The 17,180-nt window shown below is 36.5% G+C and overlaps 2 protein-coding genes across 3 annotated transcripts; both read left to right on the top strand.

Moving 5' to 3' along the window:
* Positions 1–263: 263 nt before the first annotated feature.
* On the top strand, positions 264–3,354 carry LOC107472694 (O-fucosyltransferase 13). 2 transcript variants are annotated; one of them, XM_016092198.3, is made up of 6 exons: positions 264–494; positions 888–967; positions 1,409–1,479; positions 1,587–1,675; positions 1,835–2,056; positions 2,438–3,354. In XM_016092198.3, the coding sequence occupies exons 1-6, from the start codon at positions 358–360 to the stop codon at positions 3,168–3,170; spliced, it is 1,332 nt and encodes a 443-aa protein (XP_015947684.1). In that variant the 5' UTR covers positions 264–357; the 3' UTR covers positions 3,171–3,354. The 2 variants fall into 2 exon arrangements, with proteins under 2 accessions (XP_015947684.1, XP_015947686.1); XM_016092200.3 differs by having other exon boundaries at positions 426–494; positions 1,368–1,479.
* An 8,015-nt stretch (positions 3,355–11,369) lies between these two features.
* LOC107472692 (DEAD-box ATP-dependent RNA helicase 15) lies at positions 11,370–15,587 on the top strand. The gene is made up of 12 exons (XM_016092195.3): positions 11,370–11,534; positions 11,671–11,781; positions 12,278–12,378; positions 12,818–12,990; positions 13,109–13,340; positions 13,457–13,575; positions 13,851–13,907; positions 14,024–14,208; positions 14,543–14,687; positions 14,822–14,905; positions 15,018–15,081; positions 15,261–15,587. Exons 2-12 carry the CDS (start codon positions 11,672–11,674, stop codon positions 15,269–15,271), a joined length of 1,281 nt encoding a protein of 426 aa, XP_015947681.1. The 5' UTR covers positions 11,370–11,534; position 11,671; the 3' UTR covers positions 15,272–15,587.
* The last annotated feature ends 1,593 nt before the right edge of the window (positions 15,588–17,180 follow it).

Genomic DNA, 17,180 nt, shown 5'->3' with positions numbered 1-17,180 from the left:
GCTTGCTTTGATGGGAGGTGTACAGATGCTACTCCCATATGCAGCTGTAATGGGGTTAGCATATGACCCCAGAGTCCTTTTGGACTGTTCAATTCCACTTAGGTCCATGATGGAGAAAGGGAATATGAAATATTTTGAATTGATATCTTTAAATATAAAATTTTTTTTATTTTTTTATTTTAAAAAATAATAATTCTGAAAAAAAATCTTTACTTGTAACTTCCAAACAAGCCCTATGAATAGAAGAAGAAGATCTATGAGCTATGGGCTGTGCCATTCTCGCGGATCAAATCACAAAAATCGAAAGAGAAAGACAAAGATCACACAACTTGATCACTTGGTTTTTTGTGAAATGAAATGTTCGTTTTCTCAGTGAAACCTGTCTTCAGCATTCTCGTCGCCACGCTCTCACTCCTCATTCTTTTCGCACTTCTATCCCCTCCTTCTTCTTCCCCTTTCTCCCAAATTCCTCTTTCTGGGAAACCACCACTACTGTAAGTTCATTGATCTTCAATCCCTTCGATTTTTTCATTTATTTTTGCCTAATCAACTATGAAGTTTTGAACTTAGCAACTGGGTATAATCAATTTGGAATATGGCATTTTTTGGCTTTTGGCCACAGCTTCCACACTTCCCATTTTGTTTATTTAGTTGTTTATGTTAGGTCTGCCATAAAGTTTTGAACTTGCCAAATGGGTATTTTTCAATTTTGGGCAGTGTTCATTATCTAAAGGGATTTAAGTATAAATAGACTAAATATAGATATGATCTATATAGTTGATTCCACCTTGTGGCATAAGGTTTTGTTGTTATTGTTGTTTAATTTCTGGTTAGTGGTTACTGATCTGAGAATTGGTGTTTCTGTGTGTATATGTGTGTGACGGCAGAGGGGAGGTGGATATATGGAGTGTTCGGAGATTAGTAGAGTGGAGACCTTGCAATTGGTGGCTACAAGGGCATCAAACAGGTACTTAATGTTTATAATCAAATGATATTTGTTTCCATGAGGTTTCTGCTTGGAGGTTAAAAGTTTGTTATTTCCATTAATCTGTTGGAGGAACTAGATTCATTCAGTGAAATGAGTTTTAGCTTGATTTCGCATTCATATAGTGTTAGTCCCATAGCTTGAAATTGTTTGGACTTTGGAATGAGAGTACTTGTATAGGAGGAGTTCATTAAAATAAAATAAATAGGAATTTAGGGCTTTGTTTTGGAATTTGAATGTTGTAGAAGTGTTGTGGTGGAAAAGTCAAGAATTATGATTTTTGATAGTAGAGTTACAAAGGACAGGAATAGGGTCAAGCTGGGTCGGGTTGCAGATTGGCTTTTTATTTTTCTGAATCAACCTTAATTGGCTTTCATTGCAGACAACTGCTTTCGTTTTTTGTTTATTCTTGAAATGGTGCAGCTCTACCATTAGAAACCAATGGATATATCAGAGTGGATTGCTATGGGGGCCTCAATCAGATGCGAAGAGATGTGAGTGCTTGAAGATACTCTTGAATTTCAACTTCAGATCTTTAGAAACTGTTTGAAACAATTTTGCTTCTTTCTTTAAATTGAGATAAAATTTGCAACGGTTGCAGTTCTGTGATGGTGTGGGCATTGCTCGTCTTTTAAATGCAACCCTTGTCCTGCCAAAGTTTGAAGTGGCTTCATATTGGAATGAATCAAGGTAACCTTCAATTTATGTGAGGTTGTTTTAATTCCCCAATTTTTTATTTAGAAATGATATGTTGGCCAGTAAATTGCTATCATTTAATCGATGGTATTTGAAGTTACGACATACCATGTGTCTAGTCATGCTGAATTGACTTACTTGATTCAATAACAGTGGCTTTGCAGATGTGTATGATGTAGACTACTTCATTGAACAAACGAGTGGCTTTGTCAAAGTTGTCAAACAGTTACCACCGGAGATTGCTTCAAAAGAACCTGTTCATGTGGATTGTAGCAAACGGAAAGGCCAATTTGATTATATTGAAAGTGTTCTTCCATCCCTATTAGAACATAAATACATTTCAATCACACCAGCAGCGTCTCAAAGAAGGGACAGGTATGACCATGCTTTTAAAAGAAAAAAAAAATTAACTGCTTTTAAAATAAAAGACACTTGGGATATTTGCTGACTCAGAATTTCAGTGTGACTTGGGTTAGGTTTTGCTTCCATGTATTCTTATTTGTCTTCAATTTTTTAGAGGGGTATTTCACTTTGTTATGGCAATACTAATAATGAGAAAATTCTTATCATTAACTTTAGTGTGGGATTAATTCCTGAACACCTCATCATTGTCCATGATCAAAATCATTGACTATGTTCTATGGGATAAGTAATACGGTTAAAGTGGCAAGAATAAGTCAATCAGAGTGTAATATTTTCCAATTTCATTCACTTTAGTAAATTTGGTAGCACTTTGATATTCTCATAACTTTGCAGATACCCTTTGTATGCAAAAGCTGCTCTGTGTCAAGCTTGTTACAAGGCACTGCGTCTCACCAGATCCTTGGAAACGAAAGCCTCTCAGCTTCTGGATGCGATACCTAAACCCTTTATGTCCCTTCATCTTCGATTTGAGCCTGACATGGTTGCGTACAGCCAGTGCCAGTATCCAGGGCTTTCACCTACCTCCATGAAAGCCATAGAAGCAGCTCAAATAGACCGAAAACCATGGACTGGAGAATTAGCCCGGATATGGCGGTTACGTGGGAAATGTCCTCTTACACCTAATGAGACAGCTTTAATACTTAAATCACTTTCTATCTCACCAACCACAAATATATACCTTGCAGCCGGAGATGGGTTGATGGAAATCGAAGGCTTAACAGATGTCTACACCAATATATTTACCAAGGCTAGCCTTCTTAGTGGTGAAGACTTCATGAACATGCATGGCAATACAAAAGCTGCTTTGGATTATTATGTTTCCATCAATAGTGATTCTTATGTAGCTACATATTTTGGGAACATGGATAAGATGGTTTCGGCGATGAGAGCTTTCAAAGGATTGTACAAGACCCTATTCTTGAGCCGAAAAGGCTTTGCGGAGCTCACGTCGAAGGGTCTGGAGGGAAAGGAGTTGATGCAAGAACTATGGAAGCTTCACAGAGATGATTTTGTCAATGGAAGAGGCTCTGCTCTGCCTGAATGTTTCTGTGAATTTAAGTTGTGACTTTGAGCCTTTAATTCATTAATTTCCTTTTCTGGCATATTAATTTAATTTTGATGCATATGCAATTGCTTTTGCCTAGCTTTCCACAAAGGCATACCATAGTTTCTGTAAACTAACTGATTCCTGTGTACTTGTTATTTTTTCATTGAGAAAAAATCATATCACTAAATGTTACTTTGGTCAAGTTGTTTAACCAAACTCAATCAAATGGTCTGTGTTTTTTGGATAGATAGATATCAAGAATCCATCTATACAGTCTGAATAATTTTAACAAACCACCCTTTAGACTTTGTTCTCTTTATTATGATAGACATCTTTCCCTCTAATCCCTAATTTGGTGTGAATAGATAGATCCCTATCTTGTATTCTACCGCTTTTTAATTTTCATATGACGCCGTTGGTGGAGTAGGCCACACATATGGCATGCATGTGAGCTTTATCGCGCAGGGGGGGGGTTGGAGTAGGCCACATATGGCATGCATGTGAGCTTTATCGGGGTGTGGAGTCAGGCCAACTGAAATCGGACGGTGCGACAGGGAGAAGGGAAAATGGACAGTCCGATTATGACTTTTGTGATGACTTTTGTCAGATGGCTATGCATATCACATTTGTTTATCACCATCAGGGTTGGTTAGAGAAAGATGCGGATGGTGTGCTGAAGTATAATGGTGGTTCAGTGAGTATCATCGAGAGGGTGCACGTTGATACATGTAATCTATTCCTTGTGGAAGGCTTGTTTCTAAATTTAGGTTATACTAGGTATAATGAAGTTTATTGGTTGGAGCCAAGGAAGGATTTAGGTAACAGGTTACGGGTGCTCAGGAAGGATGCTGATGTGGTTAAGTTGTGTGAAGCTGCATTGAGGAATGAAAACAGGGTCCACTTGTATTTTGAGCATCCAGTTGATGCAGATCCAGAGTATGTTGATGAGGTTGAGGTTATTGGTAACGAAGAAGTTGAGATTCCTCATTTAGTAGATCAGCAAATTCATCACCAGGAACCCCAACAAAATAAAGAGGATGAAGGATATGAAAATACAGAAGTAGAGGGAGATTCTTCAAAAAATCAAGCAAATCATCAAGATGATCCCCCACAACAGGAGGAGCAAGAGCAAGAAGAGGATGATGATCCCCCACAACACGAGGAGCAAGAGCAAGAAGAGGATGAACCAACGTTGAACAAAGGGGGTATGATGCTGTGTTGCCAGATGAGGCTGCTACTGAAAAGCTTTCTAATCAAACTCAGGCTGGAACAATTGAAAACGAGGCCCCCAACATAGGAGACAACCATCAGACACATGTTGAAGACCAGGAGGGACAATCTAATCCTGAAGAAGCTGATGGCAGGGAAAGAAAACGCAGGAAGAAACATGTGAGGCCCTAACCATCTGGTAAAGCTCAACCTGCACCACAAAACAATAGTGATGCAAATGCTAGTAAGTATATGAATTGTAGAACCTAGTAGTAATATTGTTTATTGTTGGAATTGTGTTTTACTTGTCATAAGTTGTTTGTTAATTAATAACCTAATCATATGAATGCGTAATGTTGTAAAATTAGATGACGATGCATGTTGTGGGGTTCAAGGCCGGAGGTATCATCGAAGACCCCGTCCATCTGGACAGAGGATTCTGCCACCTAGGGAAGAGAATCAGGCTCCAAGGGTGGTTGTTCCTAACCCACATGACCATGATGAAGAGCCCACTGACTATCAGTATCATTCTGAAGAGCTGTACACCCCACCTGGTTCTGATTCTGAGGATGAAAACCCGATATTCCCTCAGCATAATCTTGATACGAAATTTGGCAAAATTAGACTGGAATTAGGAATGGAGTTTGGCACGATGCAGCAGTTTAAGGATGCAGTCAGGAAGTACAGTATTCAGATGGGCAGAGATGCCTTTTTTCTCAAGGTTGAACCACATAGGTGCATGATCATCTGTTACAATAAAACTTGTCCATGAAAAATTTACTGTGCAAGGAGAAACCAGCCACCTAGTTACCAAATCAAAACATTGGTCGATGAGCATACATGTCCAAATAGTAACAAAAGCAGGTCATTCACTTGTAAATGGGTTTATGAGGAGTTGATTAGTAAGATTAGGGTCTGTCCTAACTTGTCTCATAGAGAGGCTCGAGATATGTTCAAGGTTGAGTTTGATATATGTGTCGGAGAGAGGATGATGTTTAGGGCAATGGAGAAGGCTAAGGATGTCATTGAGGGCACAGAAAGGGAACAATATTTGAAGTTAAGGACTTACTTGAATGAGCTCCATAAGGCCAACCCAGGATCCACCTGTCGTATGAGCACAACCCCACAACAAGAAATGTTACCTAAGTTTAGAAGTCTTTACATATGTCTAGATACCTGCAAACGGGGATTCAAGCAAGGATGTAGGCCTTTCCTATGCCTTGATGGAGCATTTTTGAAGGGTTATTTTGGGGGGCAGCTGCTGACAATCGTTGCTCAGGATGCCAACAATCATCTATTTCCAGTTGCATATGGAGTAGTTGATGCAGAAACAAAGAATAATTGGAAAGAATTCATAAAATATTTATTGGAAGATATCAGGGATCACAGACAATTTGATTGGCACTTCATGTCTGACAAACAAAAGGTAACTTGTCTGTAACTTGTGTGTTAAATTATTTTATAGTATATGATGACTAACTTGGTTATTGACAGGGTCTAATTCCTGCTCTACAAGAAGTTATGCCAGGGGTTAATCACAGGTTTTGTACTATGCATATGTAGAGGAATTTCAACAAACACTGGAAAGATCTAGAACTTAAACAGTTGCTATTTCAATATGCAAGGGCATTGACTGACCAGGAGTTTAATGAAGGTATGGATGCTATCAAGAAAATTAATATTTCTGCCTAGGAATATCTTTTTAAATATGAGCAAGAAACTTGGTCAAGATCAAGATTCTCTACTTGGCCTAAAGTGGATAACATAACCAATAACAATGCTGAGTCACTTAATGCAACCATGGTGGGGCTAAGAGGCAAGAGCATTATTACCATGCTAAAGGAGATTGGATATTACCTTATGAAGACTATGGCAACGCATAAAGATGCACTAATGGCCTATACAGGGAAATTGGCTCCTATCCAAATGAGCAGATTGGAGAAGGAAAAGAAGGAAGGAAGTTACTGGGAAGCTCAATGGGTGGGAGACGATGACCACAATGCCTTTGAAGTTAGAAGGCATGGCCGAACAGTTCGAGTCAACACTCAGGACAGGACTTGCACTTGTAGAAAGTGGCAACTGACAGGTCTGCCGTGCTGTCATGGAGTTGCTGCAATTCAAAAAAAAAATCAACGACCAGAGGATTATGCCCACCATTGACTGACCATGGAAGCATACAATAGAACATATCAATTTCACATCAACATTGTCCCTAGTCAAGAATATTGGGCTGATGCAGAGGGCATGCCGTGTCTCCCTCCACCTTATAAGAGGCCAATAGGAAGGCCTACAAAGAAGAGAGCACGACATGAATCAGAGAGTCAGAGTGGGAGCCAGTACAAACTCAAGAGGAGCTATGGAAAAACAAGTTGTAAATATTGTAGAAAGGTAAATAAAAACTCACTTGTTCCATAACTCTTGCCGTTATCTATTATCTTCTGTTGATGCTTGAACTGATGTTGTCTTCGTAGGTGGGACACAATTCTAGGACCTGCCCTGTTAAGAATCATGTTGCAGCTGGGGAAGATGCAGATGCACAAGAAGTACCTCAAGCAGGTCAGCCAGCAACAGGAGGAGTTGTGCCACCCAGGGACTTACAAGACATGTCAAACTCAGAGCAAGAGATGTATTAGGAGGAAACCATGGATGCAGTCGAAGAGGAGCTCACACAAGGCCATCCACACTCTGAAGCTGATGAAGAAGTAGCACCTTTTTCAATTATTGTTGTTTACACTAACTTCAGATGTAGTAATTAAAGTTAATTTATTGTAGGCCAACATGAACACATCCGGTTCAACTAGTCGTGGTGAAGGAAGGAGAGCTGCTAGATCTAACCTTGCAAGGAGAGCACCAAAATCTACCAAGAGTGCTGCAACAACTCCTAAAACTCCCTCCAACACTGCTGCGGCTGATGCAGCATCTACTAGCAGGAAAAGAATCAGGGTCAAGATGCCTATCATGAGACCCCCATTAGCCCAACCGCATCTGAGGCCCACAGCTACAGCTCCAGCAGCCCAACACCATGTTAGGCCCACAGCTCCAATGAATGGCAAGTGCTTTTCCTTGTATGGATCCTATTTCAATGGAAACTTGATGAGTAGATCCGCCCATACGTCTTGCTTTTACTGCTATATCGGGAGTTACTCCACGTATTGCTTGACGTAAAACAGATAGTGGATTTGTTTCTGTCTTTTGTTGAATCTTTTTCATAGCTCGATAAATAATTTGATAAGCCAATGATTTTTTTCCGTGTTTTAGAATACGGTTAACCAACATGTTAACTAATCGATTACGATAAATTGGATCGGATTTTGCGGTTGTATTAAAAAGCTTGTATCCATAGAACATCTGCCGTAACATGGATAATGAATAAATAAGAGTTAATATAATTCCAATTGTGTTTAAAAAAATTATTAGTATTTTTGTCATTAAAAGATATTTTTGATTGGTTAGTATTCCAAAAAAATCATCAATTCTGCAACAAAACCGCTCATGCCTGGCAATGCAAGAGAAGCCATTGATAAGATACTGAAAACTGTGAATATTTTGGGCATTTAGATAGCCATTCCACCCATTTGGTCAAGATAAAGAAGACGTACAATCGAGCAGAAAGTCTGGCTGTGCGTGAAGAAGGACTTCGGCCATTAGATGAAATAAACCAAAAAATGGATTTTTGTTCAAGAATGAAATCTTATTGGAACTGTCCAGTTCATCATTCGGAACCATATCCCATCCCGGATCTGATGAAATAGGATGAATTGAGACAATATTTTGTAAATACATAATTATCTTGAATATATTAACCATTTCTTTACTTTCCGATCGTCCGGAAAGAACAAAAGAAACATCTTGTTCTTTCTTCAGCAATTTCTGATCTCTAGTAGACCTCTCAGTAGAATTCGAACCCAGATGCAGTTCTGACCATCTGTCAGAGAAAAAATAAGGATTGGCTCTTGTAGGATTCCCAATAAATTCTTCGATTTCTTCCGGAAGCAGATGATTATTCATCTGCTTCTCACGTTCCATGAATAGTCGACACATTGAAGAATATCCAGAGAGGCATTTAGGGAATCGCTCCGATTCTATCTCTGTTCATTCCATTTGAAGAAAGGAAGGATCCGAACAAAGAATCGATCTTTCTTTTAGTTGTTGAATCTCTCTTTGATTGGTCAATGTGTGATATTTCGAATCCTCATTCCTAATGGAATTCCTAGATTGATCAGAAGATCCTTTCAATTGGCTATAATCTGTTACTTAAATGAAACTAGATCTCGTGGAATCATATTGAATATTTGATGATACATTCCGTACCTTGCTAAAAAACCGATCCTTGTTTACCAACCACACATTGTCTAACCAAATCCAATTCTCTCTCGATATGCTCCTCAAAAAATTTGATTCGTGCGAATTCTTCCCCCAACTAACAAAGAGATCTTGGCGGAATTGCCACATATGAAATTGAGCACAATTTTGCAAAGAAATAGCCCGCTTGTTTCTCAAGAAGAGATGGAAAACATGTAAATGCTTGAGCTTGAGAAACTTCTGACCAGTGGGCCCATAAAATTCACTCGGATAAGCGGTATTATTAAACCAAACAAAGCAAGAAGCAATAAAGGCAAAAACAGATAAAGCACCTAAACTATAAGACAAATAAGCTTCTCCGGACCATACAAGTGCACGCCAAGCCCACGCAAAAGCTTTGGTTAAAATATGCCAAATTCCACCAGTATACAAATCGAACCCAACCATACATGCCCCCCAATTATATCTTCCAAATCGTCCACACTAACAATCCATCCCTCTCCTCCAAAAGGTGATTTTAGTAAATAACCAAATATAATACTTGGACTAAGGGTCAATTTGGTAATTTTTCTTACATCCCCCCTCCCGGAGCCCAGGTATCATATATACCCCCAAAATAAAGAGCCTTGAATACTAGAAGAAAAGCACCTATGCCTAACAAGATTAAGTGAATACCTAAAATTGTAGTCATTTTATTTCTATCTTTCCATACATAACCGAAGAATGGAAAAGATTCTTTAAGAGTCTCAGGTCCCAGAAGTGCATGATAAATACCACCAAAGTCCAATACTGCAGAAAAAATTAAGTAAAGTACTCCGGACACAAAGTATGAAAAGGTGTCTATAACCTCCCCTCAGGACCTACCCCCCAGCCTAGAGTTGCTAGATGGGGAAGTAAAATTAAGCCTTGCTCACATAGGTTTTTCGTGTACGAAATGAGCCATTTCAAATAGGTTCATTGCTCCGACCCAGAATACCATTAATTCGGCATGGGCTACATGAGCTCCCAGTAGTTTACCGGATAAATTGATAAATTAGGCCCCCACAAATAAGGCCCGTTGCACCTGTTACAAATGTTGCTACTGGTTCAGGAGTTCCAGACTCCACAAGGACTCCACTTGTGTCAAATGAAACCATGAATGGAGCATCTAAAGCAACCACTTCTAGGTTCTCAAAGTTTATGCCAAATTAGTTAGCTTGAAGGAGACTTGGCTATATAATTAGTTCATCTTTTGGGTTATAACTTGATATTTAGTTGCCCTTTGTTGGACAATTCTAGTTTTTGGGTTGTATGTTGATATCTAGTATGGTTGGTATTTAGTTATAACTTTATCTAGTTTTTGTGTTGTATGTTGATATTTAGTATGGTTGGTTATTGTCCTTTGTTGGATAATTTGTTTATTTTGGTGTCTGGTATGAAGACTGATTAGCATGTATACAGTATTTTGGTTGAAACAGTTAGTGCTAATGCTTAATGTTATGCAGACCAGTTATTTCGGTTTTAATCTTGTGCTTTTACCAATTTTGATTTCTTAGGTCTATTTGAACTTATTTAACATATCTGAGCTGCCTTTTTAGTTAGTTGCACTTCACTCCATTCATACTTTTCTTAGTGATGCAATTGAATTCAAGACACAGGTCCAATTCATTAACAAGTAAGTAAATAGCCACATCAATGTCAACATAAATTCTATGCAACAATAACACATAACATTCATCAATAAACCCTGTCCTGCATGCATCCGTTGTCCTATCTAACCAAACACATCAAACTCATACTCAAACTCAGTACAAGTCCACCCAGTACGAAATACAGAAGCAATTCAACTCTCTTCATCTGTTCTATCAACATCTTTCGATCTCTCTGTGTCGTCTCACTCTCAATACTGGTAAACCTCCCTTCCAATACTCCACATGCATTGCATACTACTGTGCCATTCTTAGAGCATTCCTCCACCCTAGCAGATTTCTCATTTGTTTTGTCCATCCATTGAAAATAACGGCACCCAGTGTTCTTCGTCTGCCCAACACAAAAACAATTCATCAAGCTCAATTGTCAAGGAGGGAACAAATGAAGCAGAAAATTCATACATACCTTCTACAGAGGACACCTGAAGAACCATCTTCCTGGATTTCTCCTCGTCTTTGACTTCAACGCCACCACCTGAAGACGGCAGAAGCATGTGCCATCATATGGCTTGCTTACATGATCTTCGAGCCCTTCAGATCCACTATTTTTCATAGACGGTGTCCTTCGATTATAACTGGACATGACTGAGCTTCCACCATGCATGGCAATGGTTAGGGTTTTGCTTTATGCCCAAATTGAAAAAAACGTTCTCTCTCAATTCTAAATAAAGGAGAAAAGAGATTGAAGCCTAATACGAAGATCACGTTGGACTTCCATTTAACACATCACCAACCTCCGTTAAACGGAAAAGGGTTTTCCTCACGGATGGTCAGATTTATAGCGTTTTTAAATTTTTCAAAGATATAATTGTCGATATCAAATATTAGAGTTATTTTTGTCAGTATCTTACAAATTCGAGGACATAATTGATAATTTACTCTACATTAACAAGAATGCATCACTTTTATTCCCAATACAAGTCGATCTAAAGTTACCACTTGATCGCAAAAGAAAAGAAGAAAGAATTAAAGAATGCTGGAGCGGAGCCTAAAGGAGTGTGGAGCATCACAGGGTCATTTTCGTAATAACGGTGGTTGCTGGGTGCTATATCTTCTCCGTTCCTTTCCTTCTTTCCCTTCTCTCCCCTCTCTGTTGCTTCTCTCTAAAACCCAGATCTAGGGTTTTGTTTCACTTCAATTCGCTTCAAACTTCAAATTCCCAAATCTACGCAATAGCTCAAAGGTAACATACGTATACTGCTTGCTCCCTGCTCTCAAATCTTCATCCTCTTCCTTCTCCTATCGTTTCCTACTAATTTACTCTCATATGAACTATAGTAACTGAAAACCCTAACCCTAAATCGGATTTGGAATAATAGGATGGGCGAATTGAAGGATACCGAGGCTTACGAGGAAGAGCTCATCGACTACGAAGAAGAAGATGAAAAAGCCCCCGATTCTGCAAAACCTGCTGCTGAATCCGGCAAGAAGTTAGTTCCTTTCCTTATTTCCCCTCTTTTCATCGAAATCTGCAGTTTTTTTAATTGAAATTTTATCCGTGATTGTCTAAATTTTTGGTTTTTTCTTAATCCTTTTATTACGTCACTGAAGTAAGTACAAAAACAAAAAAAGTTGCGTATTTAGTACATTTTTTCTTCTTTTTGCCTGTACGTGATTCTCTTATCATTTGTCACGCCGAACTTACTTGATTAGTGTGATGAGTGGAATTCATAAATTACGGTTTCTTCGTTAATTGAGTGTATTTCGATTAAGATATTTTTGCTTCAAAACAGTATAATTTAAGGGTTAAGAGCACTTGTTAAAACGATAGGTTAGGGTTTTCACAATTTCTCTACATCATTAATCTTTTATTCTAAAATTAATTTATCCCGAAGACTATAATGATTTAAAAGTCTTTTTAAGTTCTCTATCCAGTCGTTGAGGAACTATCATCCTAATTTGCTGTACCTTTTATACATGACGCAGGGGATATGTTGGCATCCATAGCTCAGGATTCCGAGACTTCCTGTTGAAACCTGAGCTTCTTCGAGCTATTGTCGATTCAGGATTCGAGCATCCATCCGAAGGCAAGTTTTAGTAGTTTGATGTTTTCTTGGGATAATTATAAGTTCATAACTGGTTCCCCTTGCTGTTGCTCTTGATGTTTTGTAATTTCAACTTACTTTAGTTAGATGACCTAATTTCTCATTTGATTCTTAATTATATCTATTTGTTTGGCATGACTAGTAGGTCATTGCCTGATTTAGTCCCATCACTTTCTACTAATAGATAGTTGATCAAGTACATGCTTTCTTCTTCTTTTTCTTCCATTTATGTCAGTTTCTGTTTCATTGGTATGAGTCTAATATATTGTTTTCTTTCTTGGATATGTCAGGTAATCACTACTACCATGTTATGAATAGGTCATGAAAATTGGTTGGTAAACCTTTCCATTAAAAGGATCTGGCAGATCATATATACTTACTGAGGATTCGTCCACTACAATTTTCTTTGCTTCTTCATTAGTGCAACACGAGTGCATCCCTCAAGCAATTTTAGGAATGGATGTCATTTGTCAAGCAAAATCTGGGATGGGAAAAACTGCAGTTTTTGTTCTTTCAACACTTCAGCAAATCGATCCTCTTCCTGGTCAAGTTGCAGCTCTTGTTCTTTGCCATACGAGAGAGCTAGCTTATCAGGTATGTTTTCCTTAATATGTTGAAGAATCACTTCTATTTCCACCAATACCCAATAACATGTGGAAAAAAAATGAATGTATACTTAAGAAAATCCTGATTTGTTTCCTGACTTGTACAGATTTGCCATGAATTTGAAAGGTTCAGCACATATCTTCCTGATATCAAAGTTGCTGTTTTCTATGGGGGTGTCAATATTAAGGTTCACAAAGAATTGCTTAAGAATGAATGTCCTCATATTGTGGTTGGAACACCTGGGAGGATTCTTGCCCTGACTAGAGATAAGGACCTTGGCTTAAAGAATGTGAGGCATTTTATTCTTGATGAGTGTGACAAGATGCTTGAATCACTTGGTATCTCTCTTCCAGTTCTATTTTTGTGCAATTTTAGCTTTTTAGCCATATGAGCTATTTGATAGCTTATTCTACTTTTCATGCTTATTAGCATGTTTACTGTTTGACCATTGCAGACATGAGGAGAGATGTGCAAGAGATTTTCAAATTGACTCCCCATGAAAAGCAAGTCATGATGTTTTCTGCTACACTCAGCAAAGAGATCCGACCTGTTTGCAAGAAATTTATGCAAGATGTAATATTCTATTTATGTGGTTATTATTGGACTGAATCTAGAAGCATGGTCTTCATAGTTCCCCTTAATATATTGATTTTTCCTTTTCCTTGAAATACTTTGAAGTTATTGTGTCAATTTTGTTCTTTGCTATGGGTGGTTGTGTGTGTTCAATGCTTTGAATCTTGGTCATTGTTATTATTGCAAATATTCTGCTTTGTAGTTTCAAATAACTGAATTATGTTTCTTAAATGAGATTTGGCTTAGCCATCTTATTGATGACTCTCTTCTTTCAGCCAATGGAAATTTATGTGGATGACGAGGCCAAGTTAACACTTCATGGTCTTGTTCAGGTGTGTTTCATAGGACTTTTTAATCCTCCTTTTGAGGTCAAGTAATTTTGTTTTATATTTTTATGTTTTAATTCATATTGTCCACAATCTCATTTCTAGTTATTTTTCTCCTATAGCACTATATCAAATTGCAAGAATCGGAGAAGAATCGTAAGTTGAATGATCTTCTTGATGCTCTGGACTTCAACCAAGTTGTTATTTTTGTAAAAAGTGTTAGCAGAGCTGCAGAGTTGAACAAGTTGCTCGTGGAGTGCAACTTCCCTTCAATATGTATACATTCTGGAATGTCACAGGAAGAAAGGTGCTTACATGTTCTTTTCTATATAACATACCCCGACCTGTCTATCTTTGGTTTCAAGCTTTCTATGATATGTCTATGCATGACATTCAATGAAATCATATTCCCACTCGAGTATTTATCTAATATTTTGAATTTTGTAATGACACTGTTGAGTTCCCCCAATAGCTAGCCTTTTTTTTTTTACTTATTTTCTCTTTGCTGGATCTTTCTCTAATAAAGGGGATTAGCAGTTTGCTTACTGGATTATTTATCTATTTGATATATTTGTGTGTTTTTTTATTTTTACCTATCAAGTGAATTGTATCTTTTTGACAACATGCAATTTGTATTTCAGGTTGAAACGATACAAAGGCTTCAAAGAAGGGAGGCAAAGGATTCTTGTTGCAACAGACTTAGTAGGAAGGGGTATCGACATAGAACGGGTTAACATAGTTATCAACTATGACATGCCTGATTCTGCTGACACTTACCTGCACAGGGTAATTGCTTGCATATCATTACGACTTTTTTTTTGCGAAAAATGATATGAATTAAATTACCTCATTATGTACTGCTAATTTAACCATTATGCAATCCATATTTACATGGTTGTATTTTTGTTTTAAACTGATAGGTAGGAAGAGCTGGTAGATTTGGCACCAAGGGGCTTGCAATTACTTTTGTCTCTTCAACAGCTGACTCTGAAGTTCTTAATCAGGTTAGGACCACTTTCCAGAATTTTCTTGCGTAATTCCATCTAGAAAGGGAAAAAGGAAAAATTTGATCCTTCCTTTAATCAATTGCTAAACAAATTTGTAATATTATTCCAGGTGCAATCAAGGTTTGAAGTTGATATAAAGGAGCTTCCAGAACAAATTGACACCTCCACATATAGTAAGATTATCCTCCCCTTTGTGTATCATGTTGACTTATAAGTATGATGTTTGCATAAGAGATTCTTTATAAACACCTTTTGTGACAAAATTAATGCAGAAAGGTTGGGTTAATTAATACACCTCAAATGTGAAGCTTATAGAGATGTGTTGTAACATTTTTTTAAAATTTTTTTGCAGTGCCAAACTGATCGATTTTGTGGCATGTTTGAAAGGATCTATTTGAGCGACAGGAGATGGAGTAGTTAGCATCTCTGTCTTTTGAGTATTTAGACAAAGAATATTTGACAGACATTATTCTTTGAATCCTTTTTTTGTTGCCTCTGTATTCCTATTTAAGATATAGAAAATACCCAGGTAGTCAGCATAGCTTATAAAGGTACTGCTAATCAGTAATTTATTGAACACTTAAATGCATGCTTTATAATTCAGTCAAGTATTAAGAAAAAGTAGAGTTAACTGGATTTAGGTTATCTTGGTATTATTGATACATGTTTATTTTGTTTATCATGTCTTTTGGAGAATATTACATCATAGAAGTTAGGATTTAACGTTTAAAGTTAAAATTGCATCTTGCGAGTAAAATGAATACTTGTTGAGGTTGGAATCACATGTTTAGTTTTTAATTGCCTCTAATTTAGGAAATCATATTGATGTTCGGCAATGATTTTTGGTACACCAACATTGTCTTGAAGCATATGTGCTCATTTCTCAAACTAAAATAAGACGGGTGTAATTGTGATTGTAAACATAATTTATTATGTACTATATTATATATGAACCAAGATGATGAATTTTTATGTCGGTTGAGAAACGGGTCTAAAAGCCAAGGAAGAGAGGAGGAAAATTACACAAATATCCTTCGGGGAACCAAGCTGATGATGATTGATAGGATACACAAGTATGCAACCATTTTTGTTTCCAAAATGCCCGTGAATATAATTTTTACAATTTTTTATTTGGAGTATAATTTTTAGAATTTGAACCCAAGGTCAATCTTTTTTATTATAGGGTAAGATGTTTACTATTTTAACTAATTACAAATTTATTTATTACAATTAATACTTAATAAATAAAAAGATGTTTAAATAATAACGTTATTATTTAACTGTTTATTAATATACTAACAATATTAATTAAATACACTGACGTTGTTAGTCCATGGATAAAATATTTTATTTAAATTAATTAAACATTTTCTTTTTTAAGTCCATTGATAAAGTACAACGATCGTAGAAAAGAAAGAACTGGCAAAATTCAAAACGGGCATTTATTTATATATCTTATAATTGCATTATGTCTACCAAAAAAAAATCTTATAATTGCATTTTGAATAATACCTTAGAAAATAGTAGAAATGTGTATCATACCAAAAGTGGACTACGATCTGGATAAATTTTACTTTGATGTCAAAGGCGGGTTGACATGGTTAGTGGTTGGTTTACATCCTGCTAATTGCTATAAAAAAGCTAAACTTCTGAAAAACCTTGTATTAGTTTAAGATGATATTCTTTTTCACCAGCATAACCACCGCATGAAAAGATTTTTTTTTTATTAAATTATTAGGGATGAATTTCTAAAAAATAATCTAAACTATGTGATATATATTATTATAAATTTTTATAAAATGTCATTCACGTTTTGTAATATTTATCAATGATGTATACTATTATTATAATAGTATAAAATAATAAAATAATTAAATATTCTCGTAGTTTATACTAAAACAATTTATGTATATATAAAAAAAAATAGCCACCGCATGATTCAATTTTTTCCCTTTTTTAAAAAGAAATTGAAGAATTTTATTTCATTGGTCTACTTCGTTACTCTCTAGTAATAATACATTTATAGTAATTGACAATTGGGGTTTGACTTGCTATAATACTTTTTGAATCCACAATTATCAGTATTTTCATATTTTAAAAACCAAACTTGTGTGTGTAAAATTTTCAATCCTTTTATAAATTTCTCATATTTAAAAAAAAATAATGAATTTAATTCATTATAAAGACAAACTTTTTAATACTGTTATTTAATCACAATTATGTTATATAGATACGCAAAATTAACCATTAATCAATTACCATATAATACACA

The sequence above is a fragment of the Arachis duranensis genome, chromosome 2, assembly GCF_000817695.3.
Source record: "Arachis duranensis cultivar V14167 chromosome 2, aradu.V14167.gnm2.J7QH, whole genome shotgun sequence".
Classification (NCBI taxonomy): domain Eukaryota; kingdom Viridiplantae; phylum Streptophyta; class Magnoliopsida; order Fabales; family Fabaceae; genus Arachis; species Arachis duranensis.
Note: the sequence above shows the minus strand (reverse complement) of the source record. Positions and strands in the feature narration are given on the sequence as shown.